The 23,431-nt window shown below is 43.5% G+C and overlaps 1 protein-coding gene across 1 annotated transcript; it reads right to left on the bottom strand.

Annotated features, from left to right (window-relative positions):
* Positions 1–160: 160 nt before the first annotated feature.
* gabra2a (gamma-aminobutyric acid type A receptor subunit alpha2a) lies at positions 161–19,031 on the bottom strand. Its single transcript, XM_069143522.1, has 9 exons — positions 18,634–19,031; positions 17,857–17,969; positions 17,086–17,153; positions 14,261–14,481; positions 13,926–14,008; positions 13,574–13,717; positions 4,611–4,763; positions 3,640–3,842; positions 161–1,942 (listed from the first exon to the last, which is right to left on the bottom strand). The coding sequence occupies exons 1-9, from the start codon at positions 18,699–18,701 to the stop codon at positions 1,643–1,645; spliced, it is 1,353 nt and encodes a 450-aa protein (XP_068999623.1). The 5' UTR covers positions 18,702–19,031; the 3' UTR covers positions 161–1,642.
* Positions 19,032–23,431: the final 4,400 nt, after the last annotated feature.

Below are 23,431 nucleotides of genomic sequence, written 5' to 3'. Positions count from 1 at the left end.
GAAGTTAATTAAATACAACCCGAACCAGACCAAACCAAACCGAACTAGACCAGACTGGGCTGGACCAGACCAAACCGAACTAGACTAGACTGGGCTGGACCAGACCAAACCGAACTAGACCAGACTGGGCTGGACCAGACCAAACCGAACTAGACTAGACTGGGCTGGACCAGACCAAACCGAACTAGACTAGACTGGGCTGGACCAGACCAAACCGAACTAGACTAGACTGGGCTGGACCAGACCAAACCGAACTAGACTAGACTGGAACATTAGTTCAGGCTCTACGAATGAAAACGTTTGTCTCCAACTGACTAAATCCAAATGTCTGAACTTCCCAGGAAGTCTGAGAGCAGACGGCTGCAGAATCCATCCTGTCCACAAGGGAGCCTCTTAAAGACGCTACACATTATTTACCCACAATTCTTTACAGCGTGATGACAGTGACAGGACAATAACTGACGGCCTCGTCAGCACGTCGACAGGGAGAACATCTGGATTCAGCAGTCAGTGACTGATAAAGTGACACCATTGGTCCGCTGAACTTCCTGTCTCCATTTCAATCCTAGTTTATAATTAAAAGCACTCTATCATTATTACAAGGTTCAGCCTCAAACCAGCCTGTGACCTCGTTAGCATCATACGTGCTACATGAACTGCATGTTAGTAGTTGAAGAAGCCCTGAATGATATTTAAGTGTAAGACAAAGTTTCCTTTGTTGTGAAAAACGTGGATCAGCTGATCAGCGCTCCGTGACGTCACCAGGAATCCTCCTTTGTGCTCTTTGGTGGTGAGACGGTGAAGAACAGTGATTTATTGAAGTTTATAGACCTGAGAGGAACTGAGGAGGTCATCACTCGCAGCGTCACAACACAAACATTTTACATTAACTCAGAAAATCAAATATTTCAGCAGGAAGTATTCATCTTTGTTCAAAGAGGACGTTTTTCTACAGATGTGAGAGCTTACCCAGGAGGGACTGACAGAGGGGACACATCCATGGTGGGACAGAGGGGACAGACAGGACACATCCATGGTGGGACAGAGGGGACAGACAGGACACAGGGGACAGACGGGACACATCCATGGTGGGACAGAGGGGACAGATGGGACACATCCATGGAGGGACAGAGGGGACAGATGGGACACATCCATGGTGGGACAGAGGGGACAGATGGGACACATCCATGGAGGGGCATAGGGGACAGACGGGACGCATCCATGGAGGGACATAGGGGACAGATGGGACACATCCATGATGGGACAGAGGAGACAGACGGGACACATCCATGGTGGGACAGAGGGGACAGATGGGACACATCCATGGAGGGACAGATGGGACACATCCATGGTGGGACAGAGGGGACAGATGGGACGCATCCATGGTGGGACAGAGGGGACAGACGGGACACATCCATGGTCGGACAGAGGGGACAGACGGGACACATCCATGGAGGGACAGATGGGACACATCCATGGTGGGACAGAGGGGACAGATGGGACACATCCATGGAGGGACATAGGGGACAGGCGGGACACATCCATGGAGGGACATAGGGGACACATCCATGGTGGGACAGAGGGGACAGATGGGACACATCCATGGAGGGACAGAGTGACAGGGTGAAGCGGGCCCTGCGGGTCACTGGTCCGGTTCCAGATCCCTGAGGACGGGTTCCCGGGTCAGGTACGTGGCCCAGTAGACGAGGTTGAAGCTGCCGAACAGAACCGGGAACATGATGCGGGAGATGCGGTCGATCTTGCTGACGCTGTTGAAGGTCTTCTTGCTCTGATCCGGTTTGGTGTCGGCGGGTTTGTTCGGATCGCTGGGAGAGAACTTGGAGATGTTGGGCAGCGTGGAGTCCTTGGTGATGTTGGGAGCGTAGGTCACCACGGCAACGGCGTACGCGTTGTTCTTCTTCATGACCGACGCCTCCTTTTTCTGCAGAGAAACACTGCAGTGTCACTTTTAAAGGAAATACAGTTCATGACATATGTTGATAATAAGAATCAACTTATTTCACTTCTGCTGACATTTGCACATCAGTTTCATTTCAGGTTCTTTGGATCATCCTCAAGTTCTGATCATCAGTTCTGATCATCAGTTCCGGACTTGGTCTTCAGCTACAGCTTTTCACTCATCATTTTACACAGAAGAGAGAAACTGAACTCATTTATATTCACAATCAAAGTGAATAATTATCAACTGTGAAAAGTGGTTCTGTCGTTATCAGAGGCTCTTCACAGTCTCTGTCCCACAGCTGTTCAGAACCATCCAGAGAACCTTCAGAACCATCCAGAGGAGCTCCAACCAAACCATGATGTCACTGCTGGAAACAGACGGACTAATGGAGATGTTCATCCATCGTCTGGTTAGAAAGTCGACTCTCTAACAGCAGTGAGGAGGACCAACCAGATGCGAGATATAAACTGAAACAGCTGTGCTGCCGGCAGAGACACATGATGACATCATCCTCAGGAGACACATGATGACATCATCTTCAGGAGACACATGATGACATCATCCTCAGGAGACACATGATGACATCATGCTCAGGAGACACATGATGACATCATCTTCAGGAGACACATGATGACATCATCTTCAGGAGATCATCCAGCTGTCAGGATGCTGCAGAAGGACATGATGGGAACACGGAACATGTTTCTTCTGGGTTTTACTTTGAACAATGATGGGAGGAAGAAAAGTAAAATGTGTTGATGAAGCTGTTTATGCCAGTGCAGCGCTTCAGTCTGATCGTCTCTATGACAACGAACCGTCATGTTGAAAGATGTGATGCAGCAGCATTTAAACCGATATGAAGGTCACTGCTGCTGTCCATGAACGCAACACGGCGATGTACACACTGCAAGAGGAGGAAACAACCTCCACACGTAAACATTAGTGATGTCACACGTTAACGGGACCACCGACAGTAACATTAGTGATGTCACACGTTAACGGGACCACCGGCAGTAACATTAGTGATGTCACACGTTAACGGGACCACCGGCAGTAACATTAGTGATGTCACACGTTAACGGGACCACCGACAGTAACATTAGTGATGTCACACGTTAACGGGACCACCGGCAGTAACATTAGTGATGTCACACGTTAACGGGACCACCGACAGTAACATTAGTGATGTCACACGTTAACGGGACCACCGGCAGTAACATTAGTGATGTCACACGTTAACGGGACCACCGGCAGTAACATTAGTGATGTCACACGTTAACGGGACCACCGACAGTAACATTAGTGATGTCACACGTTAACGGGACCACCGGCAGTAACATTAGTGATGTCACACGTTAACGGGACCACCGACAGTAACATTAGTGATGTCACACGTTAACGGGACCACCGGCAGTAACATTAGTGATGTCACACGTTAACGGGACCACCGGCAGTAACATTAGTGATGTCACCACAGACCTGGAACAGCAGTTTTCCTGTCAAATTATTGGGGAACAGAAAATCTTTGCTGGTCTGTTTCCAACGTGCTGTGAGCGGCATGTTGTCCTGTTGGAAGAGCCTGTTGCCATGGTGCCACAGTTCAAGCATGTTGTTGTGGTGGAGGAGCTTGTTGCCATGGTCTGACAACAACCAGCTGCTAACAGTGACAGCCTCACCTTGTCGTTGACGACACTCCTCCCGTCCCACGCCCATCCTCGCTTGGTGAAGTAGTTCACTGTCGCAAACTCGATGAGGGCGGAGAAGACGAATGCGTAACAGACGGCAATGAACCAGTCCATGGCCGTCGCATAGGCCACCTTAGGCAGAGAGTTACGGGCGCTGATACTCAGGGTGGTCATGGTGAGGACAGTCGTTACACCTGGAGACAAGGGACACACAGGACACAGAGGACGCAGAGGACAGAAATGATAAAATTATAACATGATAAGATAAAATAATAACGTGATATGATAACATGATAAAATAATGAAATTATTACATGATAAAATGATAACATAAAATAATAACATGATGAAATAATAACACAATAAAATAATATGATAAAATAATGTGATAAAATAATAACATGATAAAATGATAACATGATGAAATAATAAAATGATAACAATAAAATAATAAAAAGATAAAATAATAACATGATAACATGATAAAATTATAACATGATAAAATGATAGTGAGTACGAGGCAAATATTCAGTAAAATGCAGATACAGGACTGTGTACAGTCACAGACATCATGGTACTAAATCTCTGACTTCCAACCAGGTGTTCACATACAGTTTACCCTGATGATGTCACAGTGATGTCATGGTGATGTCATCGGAGTTACCTCAGTTTAGTGTTGGAGATCATGACAGATAAATATGAAAACAGAGAGCTTGAGATACAAACGTTTACGAGTCTGTTGGAGATGGAGGGTTTCTGGAACAAGCCCCTAGTGGTCCTTAGTGGTATTACACTGTCGCCGTGGAGACTACCAATGTTTCTGTTTGATGCCTTTTTAGTCAAACTGGACGTCCTGGATGTGACTGCACGTCTCCCCTCGGTTACACAGAGTTAATGTGAAGCTCATCTGTGGTCACAAGAAATCTGTCGTTTCTCTGAGGAGAGTCTGGCTGAAGACTCACCAAACACAGTTCTGGCTGGTACCGACTCTCTGTTCAGCCAGAAGGAGACCTGGGACAGGATGACGGTCATGATGCAGGGCAGATAGGTCTGGATCACAAAGTAGCCTATCTTCCTCTTCAGGTGGAACTGAGCTGTCATCACTGTGTATTCACCTGAAAACAACGAGGAGAGGAACAATAAGAGAACCGTCTGAGAACAGAGGTCTTGCTCCACCTTCCTTCCTTCATAGACAGTGAAGGAAATCATTATTTGATCTTGCTGATTTTGTAAGTTTGCCCACTGACAAAGAAATTAACGTTGTAATTGTAATGGAGGTTTATTTTAACAGAGACAGAATATAAAAAGTAAATCCAGAAAATCACATCATATAAAAGTTATAAATTGATTTACATTTGATTGTGTGAAATAAATATTTGATCTCCTACCAACAAGAATTCTCCTACATACGGTTAGATTCGTCCTCTCGTTTTAAGAAAGGTCTCAGAATCTCAACTGGTTACCTGTGTAATAGACACCTGTCTCAACACGTTACCTATATAAAAGACACCTGTCTCAACTGGTTACCTGTATAATAGACACCTGTCTCAACACGTTACCTATATAAAAGACACCTGTCTCAACTGGTTACCTGTATAATAGACACCTGTCTCAACACGTTACATGTATAATAGACACATGTCTCAACTGGTTACCTGTATAATAGACACCTGTCTCAACACGTTACCTGTATAAAAGACACCTGTCTCAACACGTTACCTGTATAAAAGACACCTGTCTCAACTGGTTACCTGTATAATAGACACCTGTCTCAACACGTTACCTGTATAAAAGACACATGTCTCAACTGGTTACCTGTATAATAGACACCTGTCTCAAAACGTTACCTGTATAAAAGACACATGTCTCAACTGGTTACCTGTATAATAGACACCTGTCTCAACACGTTACCTGTATAAAAGACACCTGTCTCAACTGGTTACCTGTATAATAGACACCTGTCTCAACACGTTACCTGTATAAAAGACACCTGTCTCAACACGTTACCTGTATAAAAGACACCTGTCTCAAGACGTTACCTGTATAAAAGACACCTGTCTCAACTGGTTACCTGTATAATAGACACCTGTCTCAACACGTTACCTGTATAAAAGACACATGTCTCAACTGGTTACCTGTATAATAGACACCTGTCTCAACACGTTACCTGTATAAAAGACACCTGTCTCAACACGTTACCTGTATAAAAGACACCTGTCTCAAGACGTTACCTGTATAAAAGACACCTGTCTCAACTGGTTACCTGTATAATAGACACCTGTCTCAACACGTTACCTGTATAAAAGACACATGTCTCAACTGGTTACCTGTATAATAGACACCTGTCTCAACACGTTACCTGTATAAAAGACACCTGTCTCAACTGGTTACCTGTATAATAGACACCTGTCTCAACACGTTACCTGTATAATAGACACATGTCTCAACTGGTTACCTGTATAATAGACACCTGTCTCAACACGTTACCTGTATAAAAGACACCTGTCTCAACACGTTACCTGTATAAAAGACACCTGTCTCAACTGGTTACCTGTATAATAGACACCTGTCTCAACACGTTACCTGTATAAAAGACACATGTCTCAACTGGTTACCTGTATAATAGACACCTGTCTCAACACGTTACCTGTATAAAAGACACCTGTCTCAACTGGTTACCTGTATAATAGACACCTGTCTCAACACGTTACCTGTATAAAAGACACCTGTCTCAACTGGTTACCTGTATAATAGACACCTGTCTCAACACGTTACCTGTATAAAAGACACCTGTCTCAAATTGTATAAAAGACACCCGTCTCAACTGGTTACCTGTATAATAGACACCTGTCTCAACACGTTACCTGTATAATAGACACCTGTCTCAACTGGTTACCTGTATAATAGACACCTGTCTCAACACGTTACCTGTATAAAAGACACATGTCTCAACTGGTTACCTGTATAATAGACACCTGTCTCAACACGTTACCTGTATAAAAGACACCTGTCTCAACTTGTATAAAAGACACCCGTCTCAACTCCTTACCTGTATAAAAGACACCTGTCTCAACACGTTACCTGTATAAAAGACACCTGTCTCAACTGGTTACCTGTATAATAGACACCTGTCTCAACACGTTACCTGTATAAAAGACACATGTCTCAACTGGTTACCTGTATAATAGACACCTGTCTCAACACGTTACCTGTATAAAAGACACCTGTCTCAACTTGTATAAAAGACACCCGTCTCAACTCCTTACCTGTATAATAGACACATGTCTCAACTGGTTACCTGTATAATAGACACCTGTCTCAACTGGTTATCTGTATAATAGACACCTGTCTCAACACGTTACCTGTATAGAAGACACCTGTCTCAACACGTTACCTGTATAAAAGACACCTGTCTCAACTGGTTACCTGTATAATAGACACCTGTCTCAACTGGTTACCTGTATAATAGACACCTGTCTCAACACGTTACCTGTATAAAAGACACCTGTCTCAACTGGTTACCTGTATAAAAGACACCTGTCTCAACACGTTACCTGTATAAAAGACACCTGTCTCAACACGTTACCTGTATAAAAGACACCTGTCTCAACACGTTACCTGTATAAAAGACACCTGTCTCAACACGTTACCTGTATAATAGACACCTGTCTCAACACGTTACCTGTATAAAAGACACATGTCTCAACACGTTACCTGTATAAAAGACACCTGTCTCAATTGGTTACCTGTATAAAAGACACCTGTCTCAACACGTTACCTGTATAAAAGACACCTGTCTCAACACGTTACCTGTATAAAAGTCACCTGTCTCAACTGGTTACCTGTATAATAGACACCTGTCTCAACACGTTACCTGTATAAAAGACACCTGTCTCAACACGTTACCTGTATAAAAGACACCTGTCTCAAATGGTTACCTGTATAAAAGACACCTGTCTCAACTGGGAACCTGTACAATAGACACCTGTCTCAACACGTTACCTGTATAAAAGACACCTGTCTCAACACGTTACCTGTATAAAAGACACCTGTCTCAACACGTTACCTGTATAAAAGACACCTGTCTCAACACGTTATCTGTATAATAGACACCTGTCTCAACTGGTTATCTGTATAATAGACACCTGTCTCAACACGTTACCTGTATAGAAGACACCTGTCTCAACACGTTACCTGTATTAAAGACAACTGTCTCAACTGGTTACGTGTATAAAAGACACCTGTCTCAACTTGTATAAAAGACACCCGTCTCAACTCCTTACCTGTATAAAAGACACCTGTCTCAACTGGTTACCTGTATAAAAGACACATGTCTCAACTCCTTACCTGTATAAAAGACAACAGTCTCAACACGTTACCTGTATAAAAGACACCTGTCTCAACTGGTTACCTGTATAAAAGACACATGTCTCAACTGGTTACCTGTATAAAAGACACCTGTCTCAACACGTTACCTGTATAAAAGACACCTGTCTCAACTGGTTACCTGTACAATAGACACCTGTCTCAACACGTTACCTGTATAATAGACACCTGTCTCAACACGTTACCTGTATAAAAGACACATGTCTCAACTGGTTACCTGTATAATAGACACCTGTCTCAACACGTTACCTGTATAAAAGACACCTGTCTCAAATGGTTACCTGTATAATAGACACCTGTCTCAACACGTTACCTGTATAAAAGACACCTGTCTCAACTTGTATAAAAGACACCCGTCTCAACTCCTTATCTGTATAATAGACACCTGTCTCAACACGTTACCTGTATAATAGACACCTGTCTCAACACGTTACCTGTATAAAAGACACATGTCTCAACTGGTTACCTGTATAATAGACACCTGTCTCAACACGTTACCTGTATAAAAGACACCTGTCTCAACACGTTACCTGTATAAAAGACACCTGTCTCAACTGGTTACCTGTATAATAGACACCTGTCTCAACACGTTACCTGTATAAAAGACACATGTCTCAACTGGTTACCTGTATAATAGACACCTGTCTCAACACGTTACCTGTATAAAAGACACCTGTCTCAACTTGCATAAAAGACACCCGTCTCAACTCCTTACCTGTATAAAAGACACCTGTCTCAACACGTTACCTGTATAAAAGACACCTGTCTCAACTGGTTACCTGTATAATAGACACCTGTCTCAACACGTTACCTGTATAGAAGACACCCGTCTCAACACGTTACCTGTATAAAAGACACCTGTCTCAACTGGTTACCTGTATAATAGACACATGTCTCAACTGGTTACCTGTATAATAGACACCTGTCTCAACACGTTACCTGTATAAAAGACACCTGTCTCAACACGTTACCTGTATAAAAGACACCTGTCTCAACTGGTTACCTGTATAATAGACACCTGTCTCAACACGTTACCTGTATAAAAGACACCTGTCTCAACTTGTATAAAAGACACCCGTCTCAACTCCTTACCTGTATAAAAGACACCTGTCTCAACACGTTACCTTTATAAAAGACACATGTCTCAACTGGTTACCTGTATAATAGACACCTGTCTCAACACGTTACCTGTATAATAGACACCTGTCTCAACTGGTTACCTGTATAATAGACACCTGTCTCAACACGTTACCTGTATAGAAGACACCTGTCTCAACACGTTACCTGTATAAAAGACACCTGTCTCAACTGGTTACCTGTATAATAGACACCTGTCTCAACTGGTTACCTGTATAATAGACACCTGTCTCAACACGTTACCTGTATAAAAGACACCTGTCTCAACTGGTTACCTGTATAAAAGACACCTGTCTCAACTGGTTACCTGTATAATAGACACCTGTCTCAACTGGTTACCTGTATAATAGACACCTGTCTCAACACGTTACCTGTATAAAAGACACCTGTCTCAACTGGTTACCTGTATAATAGACACCTGTCTCAACACGTTACCTGTATAAAAGACAGCTGTCTCAACACGGTACCTGTATAAAAGACACCTGTCTCAACTGGTTACCTGTATAAAAGACACCTGTCTCAACACGTTACCTGTATAAAAGACACCTGTCTCAACACATTACCTGTATAAAAGACACCTGTCTCAACACGTTACCTGTATAATAGACACCTGTCTCAACACGTTACCTGTATAAAAGACACCTGTCTCAACACGTTACCTGTATAAAAGACACATGTCTCAACACGTTACCTGTATAAAAGACACCTGTCTCAACTGGTTACCTGTATAAAAGACACCTGTCTCAACACGTTACCTGTATAAAAGACACCTGTCTCAACACGTTACCTGTATAAAAGACACCTGTCTCAACTGGTTACCTGTATAATAGACACCTGTCTCAACACGTTACCTGTATAAAAGACACCTGTCTCAACACGTTACCTGTATAAAAGACACCTGTCTCAACTGGTTACCTGTATAAAAGACACATGTCTCAACTTGTTACCTGTATAATAGACACCTGTCTCAACACGTTACCTGTATAGAAGACACCTGTCTCAACTCGTTATCTGTATTAAAGACAACTGTCTCAACTGGTTACGTGTATAAAAGACACCTGTCTCAACTTGTATAAAAGACACCCGTCTCAACTCCTTACCTGTATAAAAGACACCTGTCTCAACTGGTTACCTGTATAAAAGACACATGTCTCAACTCCTTACCTGTATAAAAGACAACAGTCTCAACACGTTACCTGTATAAAAGACACCTGTCTCAACTGGTTACCTGTATAAAAGACACATGTCTCAACTGGTTACCTGTATAATAGACACCTGTCTCAACACGTTACCTGTATAAAAGACAGCTGTCTCAACACGGTACCTGTATAAAAGACACCTGTCTCAACTGGTTACCTGTATAAAAGACACCTGTCTCAACACGTTACCTGTATAAAAGACACCTGTCTCAACTGGTTACCTGTATAATAGACACCTGTCTCAACACGTTACCTGTATAAAAGACACCTGTCTCAACACGTTACCTGTATAAAAGACACCTGTCTCAAATGGTTACCTGTATAAAAGACACCTGTCTCAACTGGTTACCTGTACAATAGACACCCGTCTCAACACGTTACCTGTATAAAAGACACCTGTCTCAACACGTTACCTGTATAAAAGACACCTGTCTCAACACGTTACCTGTATAAAAGACACCTGTCTCAACACGTTACCTGTATAAAAGACACCTGTCTCAACTGGTTACCTGTATAAAAGACACATGTCTCAACTGGTTACCTGTATAATAGACACCTGTCTCAACACGTTACCTGCATAGAAGACACCTGTCTCAACTCGTTATCTGTATTAAAGACAACTGTCTCAACTGGTGACGTGTATAAAAGACACCTGTCTCAACTTGTATAAAAGACACCCGTCTCAACTCCTTACCTGTATAAAAGACACCTGTCTCAACTGGTTACCTGTATAAAAGACACATGTCTCAACTCCTTACCTGTATAAAAGACAACAGTCTCAACACATTACCTGTATAAAAGACACCTGTCTCAACTGGTTACCTGTATAAAAGACACATGTCTCAACTGGTTACCTGTATAAAAGACACCTGTCTCAACACGTTACCTGTATAAAAGACACCTGTCTCAACTGGTTACCTGTACAATAGACACCTGTCTCAACACGTTACCTGTATAAAAGACACCTGTCTCAACACGTTACCTGTATAAAAGACACCTGTCTCAACACGTTGCCTGTATAAAAGACACCTGTCTGAACTGGTTACCTGTATAAAAGACACCTGTCTCAACTGGTTACCTGTATAATAGACACCTGTCTCAACACGTTACCTGTATAAAAGACACCTGTCTCAACACGTTACCTGTATAAAAGACACCTGTCTCAACTGGTTACCTGTATAAAAGACACCTGTCTCAGCTGGTTACCTGTATAATAGACACCTGTCTCAACACGTTACCTGTATAAAAGACACCTGTCTCAGCTGGTTACCTGTATAAAAGACACCTGTCTCAACTCGTTATCTGTATAAAAGACAACCGTCTCAACTGGTTACCTGTATAAAAGACACCTGTCTCAACTTGTATAAAAGACACCCGTCTCAACTCCTTACCTGTATAAAAGACACTTGTCTCAACTGGTTACCTGTATAAAAGACACCTGTCTCAACTCGTTATCTGTATAAAAGACAACCGTCTCAACTGGTTACCTGTATAAAAGACACCCGTCTCAACTCCTTACCTGTATAAAAGACACCCGTCTCAACTGGTTACCTGTCTAAAAGACACCCGTCTCAACTCCTTACCTGTATAAAAGACACTTGTCTCAACTGGTTACCTGTATAAAAGACACCAGTCTCAACTCGTTATCTGTATAAAAGACAACCGTCTCAACTGGTTACCTGTATAAAAGACACCCGTCTCAACTCCTTACCTTATAAAAGACACCCGTCTCAACTGGTTACCTGTCTAAAAGACACCTGTCTCAACTCCTTACCTGTATAAAAGACAACAGTCTCAACACGTTACCTGTATAAAAGACAACCGTCTCAACTCATTACCTGTGTAAAAGACACCTGTCCACAGAATCAATCAATCAGATTCCAACCTGTCCACCATGGAGACCAAAGAGCTGTCTCAGGACGTCAGGGACAGATCGTAGACCTGCATGAGGCTGGAATGGACTACAAGACCATCGGCCAGCAGCTCGGTGAGAAGGAGACAACTGTTGGTGAGATTATTGGGAAATGGAAGAAACACTAAATGACATGGATCTCCTCGGTCTGGATCTCCTCGGTCTGGTTCTCCTCGGTCTGCATCTCCTCGGTCTGCATCTCCATGGAGATCTGACCTGGTGGGGTATCGATGATCATGAGGAAGGTGAGGGATCAGCCCAGAACTACACGGCGGAACTTGTTCATGATCTCCAGACAGCTGGGACCACAGTCACCATGGAAACCATCGGTAACACACGATGCCGTCACGGATTAAAATCCTGCAGCGCTGCGAGGTCCCCCGGCTGAAGAAGACACATGGACAGACCCGTCTGAAGTTTACCAACGAACACCTGAAGGATTCAGAGAAGGCTTGGAGGAGGTGATGTGGTCAGAGGAGACCAACATCTAGCTCTTTGACATCAACTGGACTCGCCGTGTTTGGAGGAAGCGAAACGCTGACTAGAACCAGAGAACACCGTCCCACCGTCCCACCATCCCCACTGTCCCACCATCCAACATGGAGGTGGAGACATTCTGTTTTGGGGGTGTTTCTCTGCTGAGGGGACAGGACGACTTCACCGCATCGAGGGGAGGACGGACAGGACTGTATACTGGGACATCTTGGAGGACGACCTCCTTCCCTCAGCTGGGACACTGAAGACGGGTCGTGGACGGGTCTTCAGCACCACAATGACCCAAAACATATGACGAGACAACAAAGGAGCGGCTCAAGAAGAAGCACATGAAGGTCACGGAGAGGTCGAGCCGGTCTCCGGACCTTCATCCCAGAGAACATCTGTGGAGGGAGCTGAAGCTTCCTGTTGCCGAGCAACAGCCTGGAAACCTGAAGGATTTGGAGGAACTACAAAGAGGAGTGAACAATATCCCTCCTGAGATGTTCAAACCTGGAGACTAACTACCAGAAATGTTTGACCTCTGACCTCACCAACAACGCTTTCTGCACCAAGTACTGAGTCATGTTCTGCTACGGGATCAAATACTTATTTCACACAAACAGATGCAAATCAATTCATAACTTTTATATCATGTGATTTTTTAGATTTAAAAAAAAAAAAATTATGTTCTGTCTCTGTTATAATAAACCTCCATTACAATTATAGACTGTTCATTTATTTGTCAGAGGGCAAACTTACAAAATCAGTAAGAGATCAAATCATTATTTCCTTCACTGTATGTGGACCAACTCACCAGTGCTGGACTTGATGGTCTCCTTCCCCACCGTCTGACCCAGCAGGTCGTATTGGTTCAGTCTGGATCCATCAGCTGCTACGTCCACAGACTGGGAGGCGTTCCGGGTCCAGATGTAGGTCACCTCGGTCTTTGTGTAGGCATCTGATGAGCAGAGACACGGGTCAACCAACCGATCCTACACATTCCAGTGACACCAGAACCAGATCAGGAGGGTCTGTGTGTTTCTGTTATTCATATCTGCATATCGACAGTGAAAACAGTGAACTTGTCCTTTAAGTTTTGATTTTCAGGTTGAAGTTGGACTACAAACATGTTCAGTATGAGAATCTGAGAATCTGCTGAAACTCACAGCTGCCAAACTTCAGAGGACACGAGTGGGAGTCCATGGGGAAGTCCTCCAGGTGCATGGGACACTCAGCCTGGACCGTGAGCCTGACACACACACACACACACACACACACACACACACACACACACACACACACACACACACACACACACACACACACACACACACGAGATTCATACTGAGAACTGAACTGTTGTTGTTTCAGGGAACAAACATGATTTTAACAGATGAATAATTGTAATAATAATAATAATAATAATAATAATAATAATAATAATAATAATGAGACACCAGCCTGAAAACATTGTTTGTCTTGAATAAGATCAGAGCGCCACCTCATGGTGTAGAGCAGCGTCCCGTCCTCCATGATCCTCAGCAGCTTGTTGGGCATGGTCATGTTGTGCGCCACAGACTTCTTCCCGTTGTGGAAGAAGGTGTCGGGCGTCCAGATCTTACTGGCCATCAGGTTGTTGAGAGGAAGGATGTTCATCGGACCGTGGAACTTCAGACGCTCGTCCTTCCAGCTCTGACGGAAGAAGACATCCACTGTGTACTCCTGAGACAGACAGAGAGAGTATGTATTATGAGACAGTCTCCGTTTCCTTTCTTTGAAGCAGCATTTTCCATCAGAAGCACTTCATCCCTCTGACAGTTAAATATTTGAGAAGATCCAGGTGAAGGTGTGGGGGGGCTTTTAGAGCAGGTATGAATGTGTGTGTTGCGTGTGTGTGTGCGTGTGTGTGTGTATGTGTGTGTGTGTGTGTGTGTGTGTGTGTGTGTGTGTGTGTGTGTGTGTGTGTGTGTGTGTGTGTGATCTACAGTACAATGAGAGTGTGATAGATTGTAGGAAGGTGACATCAGGAGAAGAACTACAAACCTTCCTATCGAAAGACTGGAACTTTACTGTTGATTAACTCCAACTATAGTTCAAACATATATGTTCTAACAATGTATAAACTGTTGGATTATTATTATCACCAAGCAACATCAGTCAGGATGAGACAAACTTTCATGTTCTGTATGAACTCAACATCAAACTGGAACATTTTAATTAAAAACTCCACATTTAACAACAACATCATGTTGTGCAACACCGCGATCTCCATCTCATCCTCATCCTCATCATCATGGGAGAGGAGGTGGACATGGTGGAGGAGTACAAGTACCTGGTGTCTCCATGACAACAGACTGAACTGGAAGACCAACATCAACGCTGTCTACAAGAAGGTGATGAGTCGACTCTTTTTCTTGAGGAAACTTCGATCCTTCAATGTGTGCAGCGAGATGTTGGAGATGTTCTACCATCTGTTGTGGCCAGTGAACTGTATTTCTAGTAGTCTGCGGGTGGGGGGGTGGGGTGGGGGGGCAGCATTGGAGCCGGAGACACCAACAGACTTAACAAACTGGTTAATAAGGCCGGCTCCATCATCGGCTGCAAACTGGACAGTCTGGAAAAGGTGGTGGAGAGGAGGACGCTGAGGAAACTATTATCCATATTGGATAATCCTGACCACCCTCTCCACCTGCTGCAGGGACAGAGGAGGACGTTCTCCAAAAGATTCCTCCAGCTCCGCTGTCACAAGGACAGATACAGGAGATCATTCCAGATACAAGAGATCATTCCTGATACAGGAGATCATTCCTGATCCAGGAGATCATTCCTGATACAGGAGATCATTCTTGTCCACTGTAATAAGACTGTATAATAACTCACCTCTGGCAAAATCCATCACAATAATAATAACACCGTTGGTTGTCTGTTTTCTTGTTTGTTTAAATCTTTGCACTGTTGTTTAGTTAGTTTTAATTTAATTTAATTTAATTTAATTATTCTATTCTATTTTATTGTATATACTGTGCATTTTTATGTGTAATATTTTGTGCTGTTGTTTTATTGCTTTCCTGTACCTATAATGCTGCTGTAGTGAAAAAAATCCCCCCCTGTGGGATTAATAAAGTAACTATCTATCTATCTATCTATCTATCTATCTATCTATCTATCTATCTATCTATCTATCTATCTATCTATCTATCTATCTATCTATCTATCTATCTATCTATCTATCTATCTATCATGATGAAATCTTGTAGTTTTAGTAGTCAGATCTGTTTTCCAGGTTTGAGATAACATCCTCTACAGGAAACAGCTGCACAGATGATATCTGAGTGATAATGAAGAATTTGAATATGTAATACATGAGACGCTCCACAGCTGATGATCACATCTCCTTTTTAATAAAACAGTCTGGCCCCTGCCCTGTTATCACGTCATGATTGGAGGAGCTGGGTTACCATAGCAACAACACAAGCAGTCCTGACAGGTCTCTGTGTGGGAGATCGTATTAGCTGGATGTGTAATTACATGTGGACCGGTTCTGGAGGTTTTATAATGGACCTGTGACAGGAAGACGTCTGAGTCTGAATGAGGTCGACCGGTTAATGAAGCTGTCCGTCCTTCTTGACCGAACCACCGAACCACAGAACCACAGAACCACAGAACCACAGAACCATAGAACCAAGGAACCATAGAACCACAGAACCATAGAACCAAGTAACTATATAACCACAGAACCATAGAAGCAAGGAATCATAGAACCTTAGTACCACGGAATCATAGAACCACGGAACAACTGAACCACGGAACCGTAGAACCATATAAGCACGGAACCATTGAACCACAGAATCTCAGTACCACGGAACCAAAGAACTACTGAACCACGGAACCATAGAACCTCAGAGCCATGGAACTACAGAACTATAGAACCATAGAACCATAGAACCACAGAACCACGGAACCAAAGAACCACAGAACCGTAGAACCTCAGTACCACAGAACCATAGAACCTCAGAGCCATGGAACCACAGAACTATAGAACCATAGAACTATAGAGACCATAGAACCACAGACCAACGGAAGACGGAACCATAGAACCATATAACCTCAGAACCATGTCCATAGAATAATGTTCTAAATTACCTTCTATGAAAGTCTGATTAAACTCTGAGACATTTGAACATGTCTTAGCTGTCCCACATCAACTCGTCTGTCTGTCCTCAGTCAGTCAAACCAGTCTAATCATGCAGTCCAGTCCATTTTAATTTCCCACTCTATGTCTCTGTCTCGGTGTCCTCAGAAGACGTTCCACTTTAAAAGACTCACCATATCTGTGTCAGACACTGGTCCAAAACTGGTCACATAGATGTCCGTCTTCACCTCCGTCACTTGGTCTGTGGAGACAGACGGGGAGACTCACCGTGAGACACACAGCAGTTGTCAGCTGTCCTGTCAGAGAGGACACAGCTGTTCTTCTCCACAGTTTCAACCTTTTTAAGTCAACACTTATTAATATGGAGTTTGTAGTTCACGTTTCCTGTGAGTCTCCACATCCTTTTAAAGTCTCAGAGAATAAAGACGAGAATCTGCATCACCATCATCAGATGTTTGTTTGAGGAACTTTGAGAGACCGAACACTGAAATCTGTTCATCCTCAGGACAGCTGGCTCATTTCTACTCATCATAAATAATAACTGATGTGCTGCTGCTGGCTGACAAAGATAGAAACACCAGAACAAGTTGGACTGTGTCATCCTCCTCATTTACTACACTTAAAAACAGACTCTAAATTGTTTCAAACTATAAACTTTATTTTATATATTATAGACTTGTCCTAAGACAGTCTGAAATGTGTTTAATCAGATGTACTTCCACCTCAGTGCTCTTTCCTATTCTTCAGTTGTACAGTTGAGTTGTAATAATTTCATGTTTTCCAAAGTCCTCTAATTTACTACAAACAAACAAACAAACAAATTGCTTTAAATACCACAAACTTAATGAAGTGTTTTAATGAAAGTCATGGCAGATATCTCTGTTTATAGTTTTATAAACCAGTGATGAAGAACCGGAGAACGTCGCTGCTCTTCCTCGTCTTACCTCCCAGCCCCGGCCTTAGTCTGTTGTCGTATCCGTCCAGCAGACTGTCCAGGATCTTGGTGAAGGTCGTGATGTCTTTGGAGTTACGGGTCGTATTCGAATCTGCTTTTGACCTGAAAAAGAGAAATATGTGATTAGACAGAGAAATAAGAAACTTTAATCTGCTACAGAAGCTCTTCAACTCCAGAAGAATTAAATAATTCTAACTGAACAACCTCCTCAAGTCCGGTTGAGAGGGGCCGAGGGGGATGGGGAGAGGGAGTGGGGGGACGGCGGGGGGTGTGTGTGTGTGTGTGTGTGGGGGGGGGGGGGGGGGGGGGGGGCAAGAGGGGCCGAGAGCTGTCAGTAGGAGAGCAGCCTCCTGCTCTCTGTGGGTGAAGATGAAATGTGACAGGTAGTCCGGTGACATTTTACCTGTTGATCCTGCAGCTTCTGTTTAACCAGGAGGAGAGAAATAAATCAGAGATGTGTTGGTTCATGTTGGAGGACTGATGCAGTCATCAGAGGAGATGTTGGGAAACGACTTTCTTTACTTAAAATCTCAGTTTAGTCTCATGAAAGGATTTCTGCTTAATGTTAAAGTTTTCATTAAATCATTATTTACTATTTTACAGCATCATATTTTACTAGTTTAATAAAAAAAAAAAACTACAGATTAATGGACTTCCAATAAAACAACTCGTTACAAACACAGCAACACAACTCTCTCCATGGAGACACACAGCAGGAGGTCTCATTGTGGTGCTTTTAAGAACAGAAGCGGTGGATGAAACGTACCGTGGGTTCCACAGCAGGAAGAAGCAGAGCAGAATACTCAGGTTCCGGAAGCTCCTCCGTCCGCTCATCTCCGAACCTGAAACACACGCTGACGCGTTCAGAGCGCGAAGTCCAGCTGCAGAGATCCTCCAGATGTTAGACGGACTGCGCGCTCAGCTCCGTCTCCATACAGACACACAGCGGTTAATGTCTCCAGTCCGGGAACACTGATCCTCCGCAGCTGGGCGGATGCTGCTTGAACACGGCAGGTGGTCCGGGTCTCCACAGAACCTGGACCGGACACAGCCGGGGGTACCAATGGCCCGAAGAGCAGACAGGTTAACGTCGGTTCATTCAGGTCCTCCGACACAGAGTCCACGGAGCACCGAGACAACCGAGCTGACAGCAGACTGCACGGACACACCGAGCCGGAGAGATCCGCTGCTGGGCACGCGCTCATTTCTGCACCGTTTTACCAGAGTGCACGAGGCCAACATGAACCGATACTTAGAGCATGAACCGTGACGGGAGGAGGGCGGGGTATAGAGTGGAAACACTTGAGTTAGAAGCAACATGTTGGAGGAAACGAGAAAAACAGAAACATTAAAACTGGTGTTTCAGTTCAGTTTAAATTCAAAACACTGTGGATGAAGGAAGGAAGGAAAGAGAGGAAGGAAGGAAGGAAGGAAGGAAGGAAAGAGGGAGGAAGGAAAAAGAGAGAGGAAGGAAGGAAGGAAGGAAGGAAGGAAAGAGAGGAAGGAAAAGAGGGAAGGAAGGAAAAGAGGGAAGGAAGGAAAAGAGGGAAGGAAGGAAGGAAAGAGAGGAAGGAAAGGAAGGAAGGAAGGAAGGAAGGAAAGAGAGGAAGGAAAGAGAGGAAGGAAGGAAGGAAAGAGGGAGGAAGGAAAAAGAGAGAGGAAGGAAGGAAGGAAGGAAGGAAGGAAGGAAGGAAGGAAGGAAGGAAGGAAAGAGAGGAAGGAAAAGAGGGAAGGAAGGAAGGAAAGAGAGGAAGGAAAGGAAGGAAGGAAGGAAGGAAGGAAAGAGAGGAAGGAAAGAGAGGAAGGAAGGAAGGAAAGAGGGAGGAAGGAAAAAGAGAGAGGAAGGAAGGAAGGAAGGAAAGAAAGAAAGAAAGAAATAAAGAAAGAAAGAAAGAAAGAAAGAAAGAAAGAAAGAAAGAAAGAAAGAAAGAAAGAAAGAAAGAAAGAAAGAAAGAAAGAAAGAAAGAAAGAAAGAAGGAAGGAAGGAAGGAAGGAAAGAGAGGAAGGAAAAGAGGGAAGGAAGGAAGGAAGGAAGGAAGGAAAGAGAGGAAGGAAAGGAAGGAAGGAAGGAAGGAAGGAAGGAAGGAAGGAAAGAGAGGGAGGGAGGGAGGGACCTTTGACCTCCCAGATGATGTTGTGAAGCTGTAGAAAAAAGGCTTCCCTGTCCCGTAAATATTTCAGCACCACAGACAGCACTTGATACTTTACATGCAGGACAGAGGAACGTTTCAGCACCACAGCTGATGGACAGCGACAGACAGCTGTACTGTCTCAGTGTTTCTGACAGGAAACAGGTCTGAATAAAGTATAATAACGCCAGTCTGCTTCAGTGAGCGTCATTAACTTCAAAATGACAAAAGCTAAGGTCGCTGTGATCAGAGTGATATTAGAGATATATTAGAGTGGTATTAGACTTTCACACATGTTCAGGATGCATGCTGTCAGAAACACAGTCCTAGCAGTGAAAGAACATCTAGATTAGAAGGACTCCCAGTGAGATGACCATGGTGGTCTCATGGAGGAGGTGGAGCTTAAAGGGTCACCGAGTAGATCGAGGTATCGAGAGCAGAAGCTGAGTCAGACAGTCACACTGACCTGCACATGGACACACAACTCACTACACAACTCCCAGCAGACATGTTGGAGAGAGAGAGAGAGAGAGAGAGAGAGAGAGAGAGAGAGAGAGAGAGAGAGAGAGAGGAGAGGAGGATGGAGGCAGTGCAGGAGGAAAAGGAAGATTTATTAAATGGTAAAAAACACCATAATAAACTAACTGAAGAACCATCTGTGTACATCATTTAAAGTTCCTCTGCTGCCTGCCAGCACCATATCCATGTAAGAGACATTTATACTTTATATAGATTATTTTTTTTATTTTCTGCCTCATTTAGAACCATCGAACCCTCTCAGGCATGTGGACAGAGACGCCACCATGTGGTCACTAACTACAACTACACATCTGTTCACGCACGTTTTCAGCAGCTTGTCAGCTTGTGACAGAGCCGTTGCCATGGAGACTAGCGCCACAGTGAGAACAGATCTGTCGAGATGGTACAAACCCTGAAACAGGAAGTGTTACATGTGTAGTTGATAAACATGTATGATATCACACGTGCTACAAAAATGTGTGTTCCTGTGAAGACACTAGTTGTCAGCCTCAAATGCTAACAAACACAGGAAACTTCGTCCTCCACGAGATAGCACCAGAACACAGCATGACATTAAATACTAGAAGTCACACTGAAAAGTTAAAGTGCTTTACATCATAGTTCCAGGATTAAAACAATTCAGAGCTGAGTGTGTAAAATCTGATAAAATACATAAATATAAAAAGTAACAACCAATAAAACGGGTAAGAAATGTCAGAGGCAGAAAAAAAAAAACCCATTTATAATCTATATATATATATATATATATATATATATATATATATTTTTTTTTTTTTTTTTTTTTTTTTTTTTTAACAAAAGTTCTCTAAAGAGGCATTAAAGAAAACAATACAATCTCCAACGTGGTGATATTAATCAATGGTCACGTCACTCAGCTGATCAAATTCAGTTCAATCAAACAATGTTTTAGCTGCTGATTGTTTTCATCTTCATCCCTGCTGTCGTCATCATCATCATCGGAAGGAAGTAAATGAACATAAAGGTTGCATCAAATCACTTCAGCATCATTTGGGCCGTCAGTCGTCTCTGCCAGGTTAACTCTCTCTACTTTACCTCATCGGAGTCATCTGAGCAGTAACTACTTGATCAAAACAAATAAATACTTTTCCAGCTGTATTCAATATGAACGATAAAGGAAACTACACCACAGAATCAATATCTTCTACATTAATGACAGATTGTGGACATAAAGTATAAAAACACTTATTCCCAATCCTTTGTTCCAACATGGTTGCTATAATTTGTAGCTTGTTAAACTGGACTGTAGTTCCTGTCATGTTTTACAGCATTTTAATATAATAAACTGAAAACAGTGTTTAAAAGTGAACTCTGAGCTCATTGGCTGATTGTTCTGCACCAATCAGAGTTAGACAACCGGCTGATGAGCAACTGTTGATAGAGACCAACATGAATATTACCGTCAGAACGGAGAGCTTTAAAGTTCTTAAAGATGCTGTAAAGCAAATTCCAAGATTTGCTTCTCAATACATTATATACATGTGAAATGAGTTGCTGAAAGCATGTGCAAAGTTTGAAAACTTTGTCTCACTGAAATGTGGAGTTAGACCGTTAAACAGTTTCTCACCCGTCTTCAGCTCAGGTTTTTGTAGGTGGAGCTAAAAGCTAACCTATCTACGTCACAAGGCTAGCTCACAAACGGTTATAACCTTCTGCATGGCTCTTCCTCTCACACGGTGAAACGCTATAAAAGCCTGCATCTCATTTGCATAAGAGGTCATCCCACTGGACTTCAGTTCTACTCCTGACGTAGTCAGATTGTTATTGTTCATCAGCTAGCTGCTACAGGATGTCTCCCTCCACCTGCAAGGGAATCTTTCCTGGAAGCAAGAACCTCCAAAGCAGCGCTGCATCGCTGGTTAAATGTCCTACTGATGAAGGAAAAAGAGGTGGATTGATTTCATGAAGAGCTAAAGGAGACGTTAGAATTAACACCAACAGTCGCGTCTGCAGGGACCATTTCATGGTGGATAGTTTCACCAACTTCCACCGGAGATGGAAGGAGTTCACGGACGCACCGCTCCTCCTGCAGCACGGAGCCGAAACGAAAATGCTCTGATAACTGCTGATTGTTTTATGCGTCTCAATAAAGCTCCAATAAGAACTATAATATATGTAACTCTATATTTTACATGTTGGGGTGATGGTGAACATGGACCAGAGGAGATCTAGTCCTCACATTAATGAGGGTTGTTGTTTTTGTACTCCGGTGTAACGTTACAATCAGCGACGATGTCGGTTACATGTACCGGTACCGGTCCAGATAAACAAGCCCGACTACATGTGGAGGAGGCTGCAGAGAGGAGGTGGAGGAGGAGGTGGAGGCTGCAGAGAGCAGGTGGAGGTGGAGGTGGAGGTGGAGGAGGAGGAGGATGAGGTGGAGGTGGAGGCTGCAGAGAGCAAGTGGAAGTGGAGGTGGAGGTGGAGGTGGAGGTGGAGGAGGAGGAGGATGAGGTGGAGGTGGAGGCTGCAGAGAGCAAGTGGAAGTGGAGGTGGAGGTGGAGGTGGAGGAGGAGGAGGAGGAGGAGGAGGTGGACGTGGAGGTGGAGGAGGACGGGGAGGTGGAGGTGGAGGTGGAGGAGGAGGGACATCAGTGGAAGAGAAAGACTGTCGGCTCGACCTGAACAGGTTCAAAGTTTGAATTGATGTGATGTAATGAATTGACGTGATGTAGTGAATTGACATGTGATGTCGTGAATGGACATGTGATGTCGTGAATTGACATGTGATGTAGTGAATAGACGTGATGTAATGAATTGACGTGTGATGTAGTGAATTGACGTGATGTAATGAATTGACGTTATGTGATGAATTGACGTAATGTAATGAATTGATGTGATATAATGAATTGACATGTGATGTAGTGAATTGACATGT

Source organism: Embiotoca jacksoni, unplaced genomic scaffold, assembly GCF_022577435.1.
Source record: "Embiotoca jacksoni isolate LCO1_2020_lvr unplaced genomic scaffold, fEmbJac1.0.p SCAF_110, whole genome shotgun sequence".
NCBI classification, from domain to species: domain Eukaryota; kingdom Metazoa; phylum Chordata; class Actinopteri; family Embiotocidae; genus Embiotoca; species Embiotoca jacksoni.
Note: the sequence above shows the minus strand (reverse complement) of the source record. Positions and strands in the feature narration are given on the sequence as shown.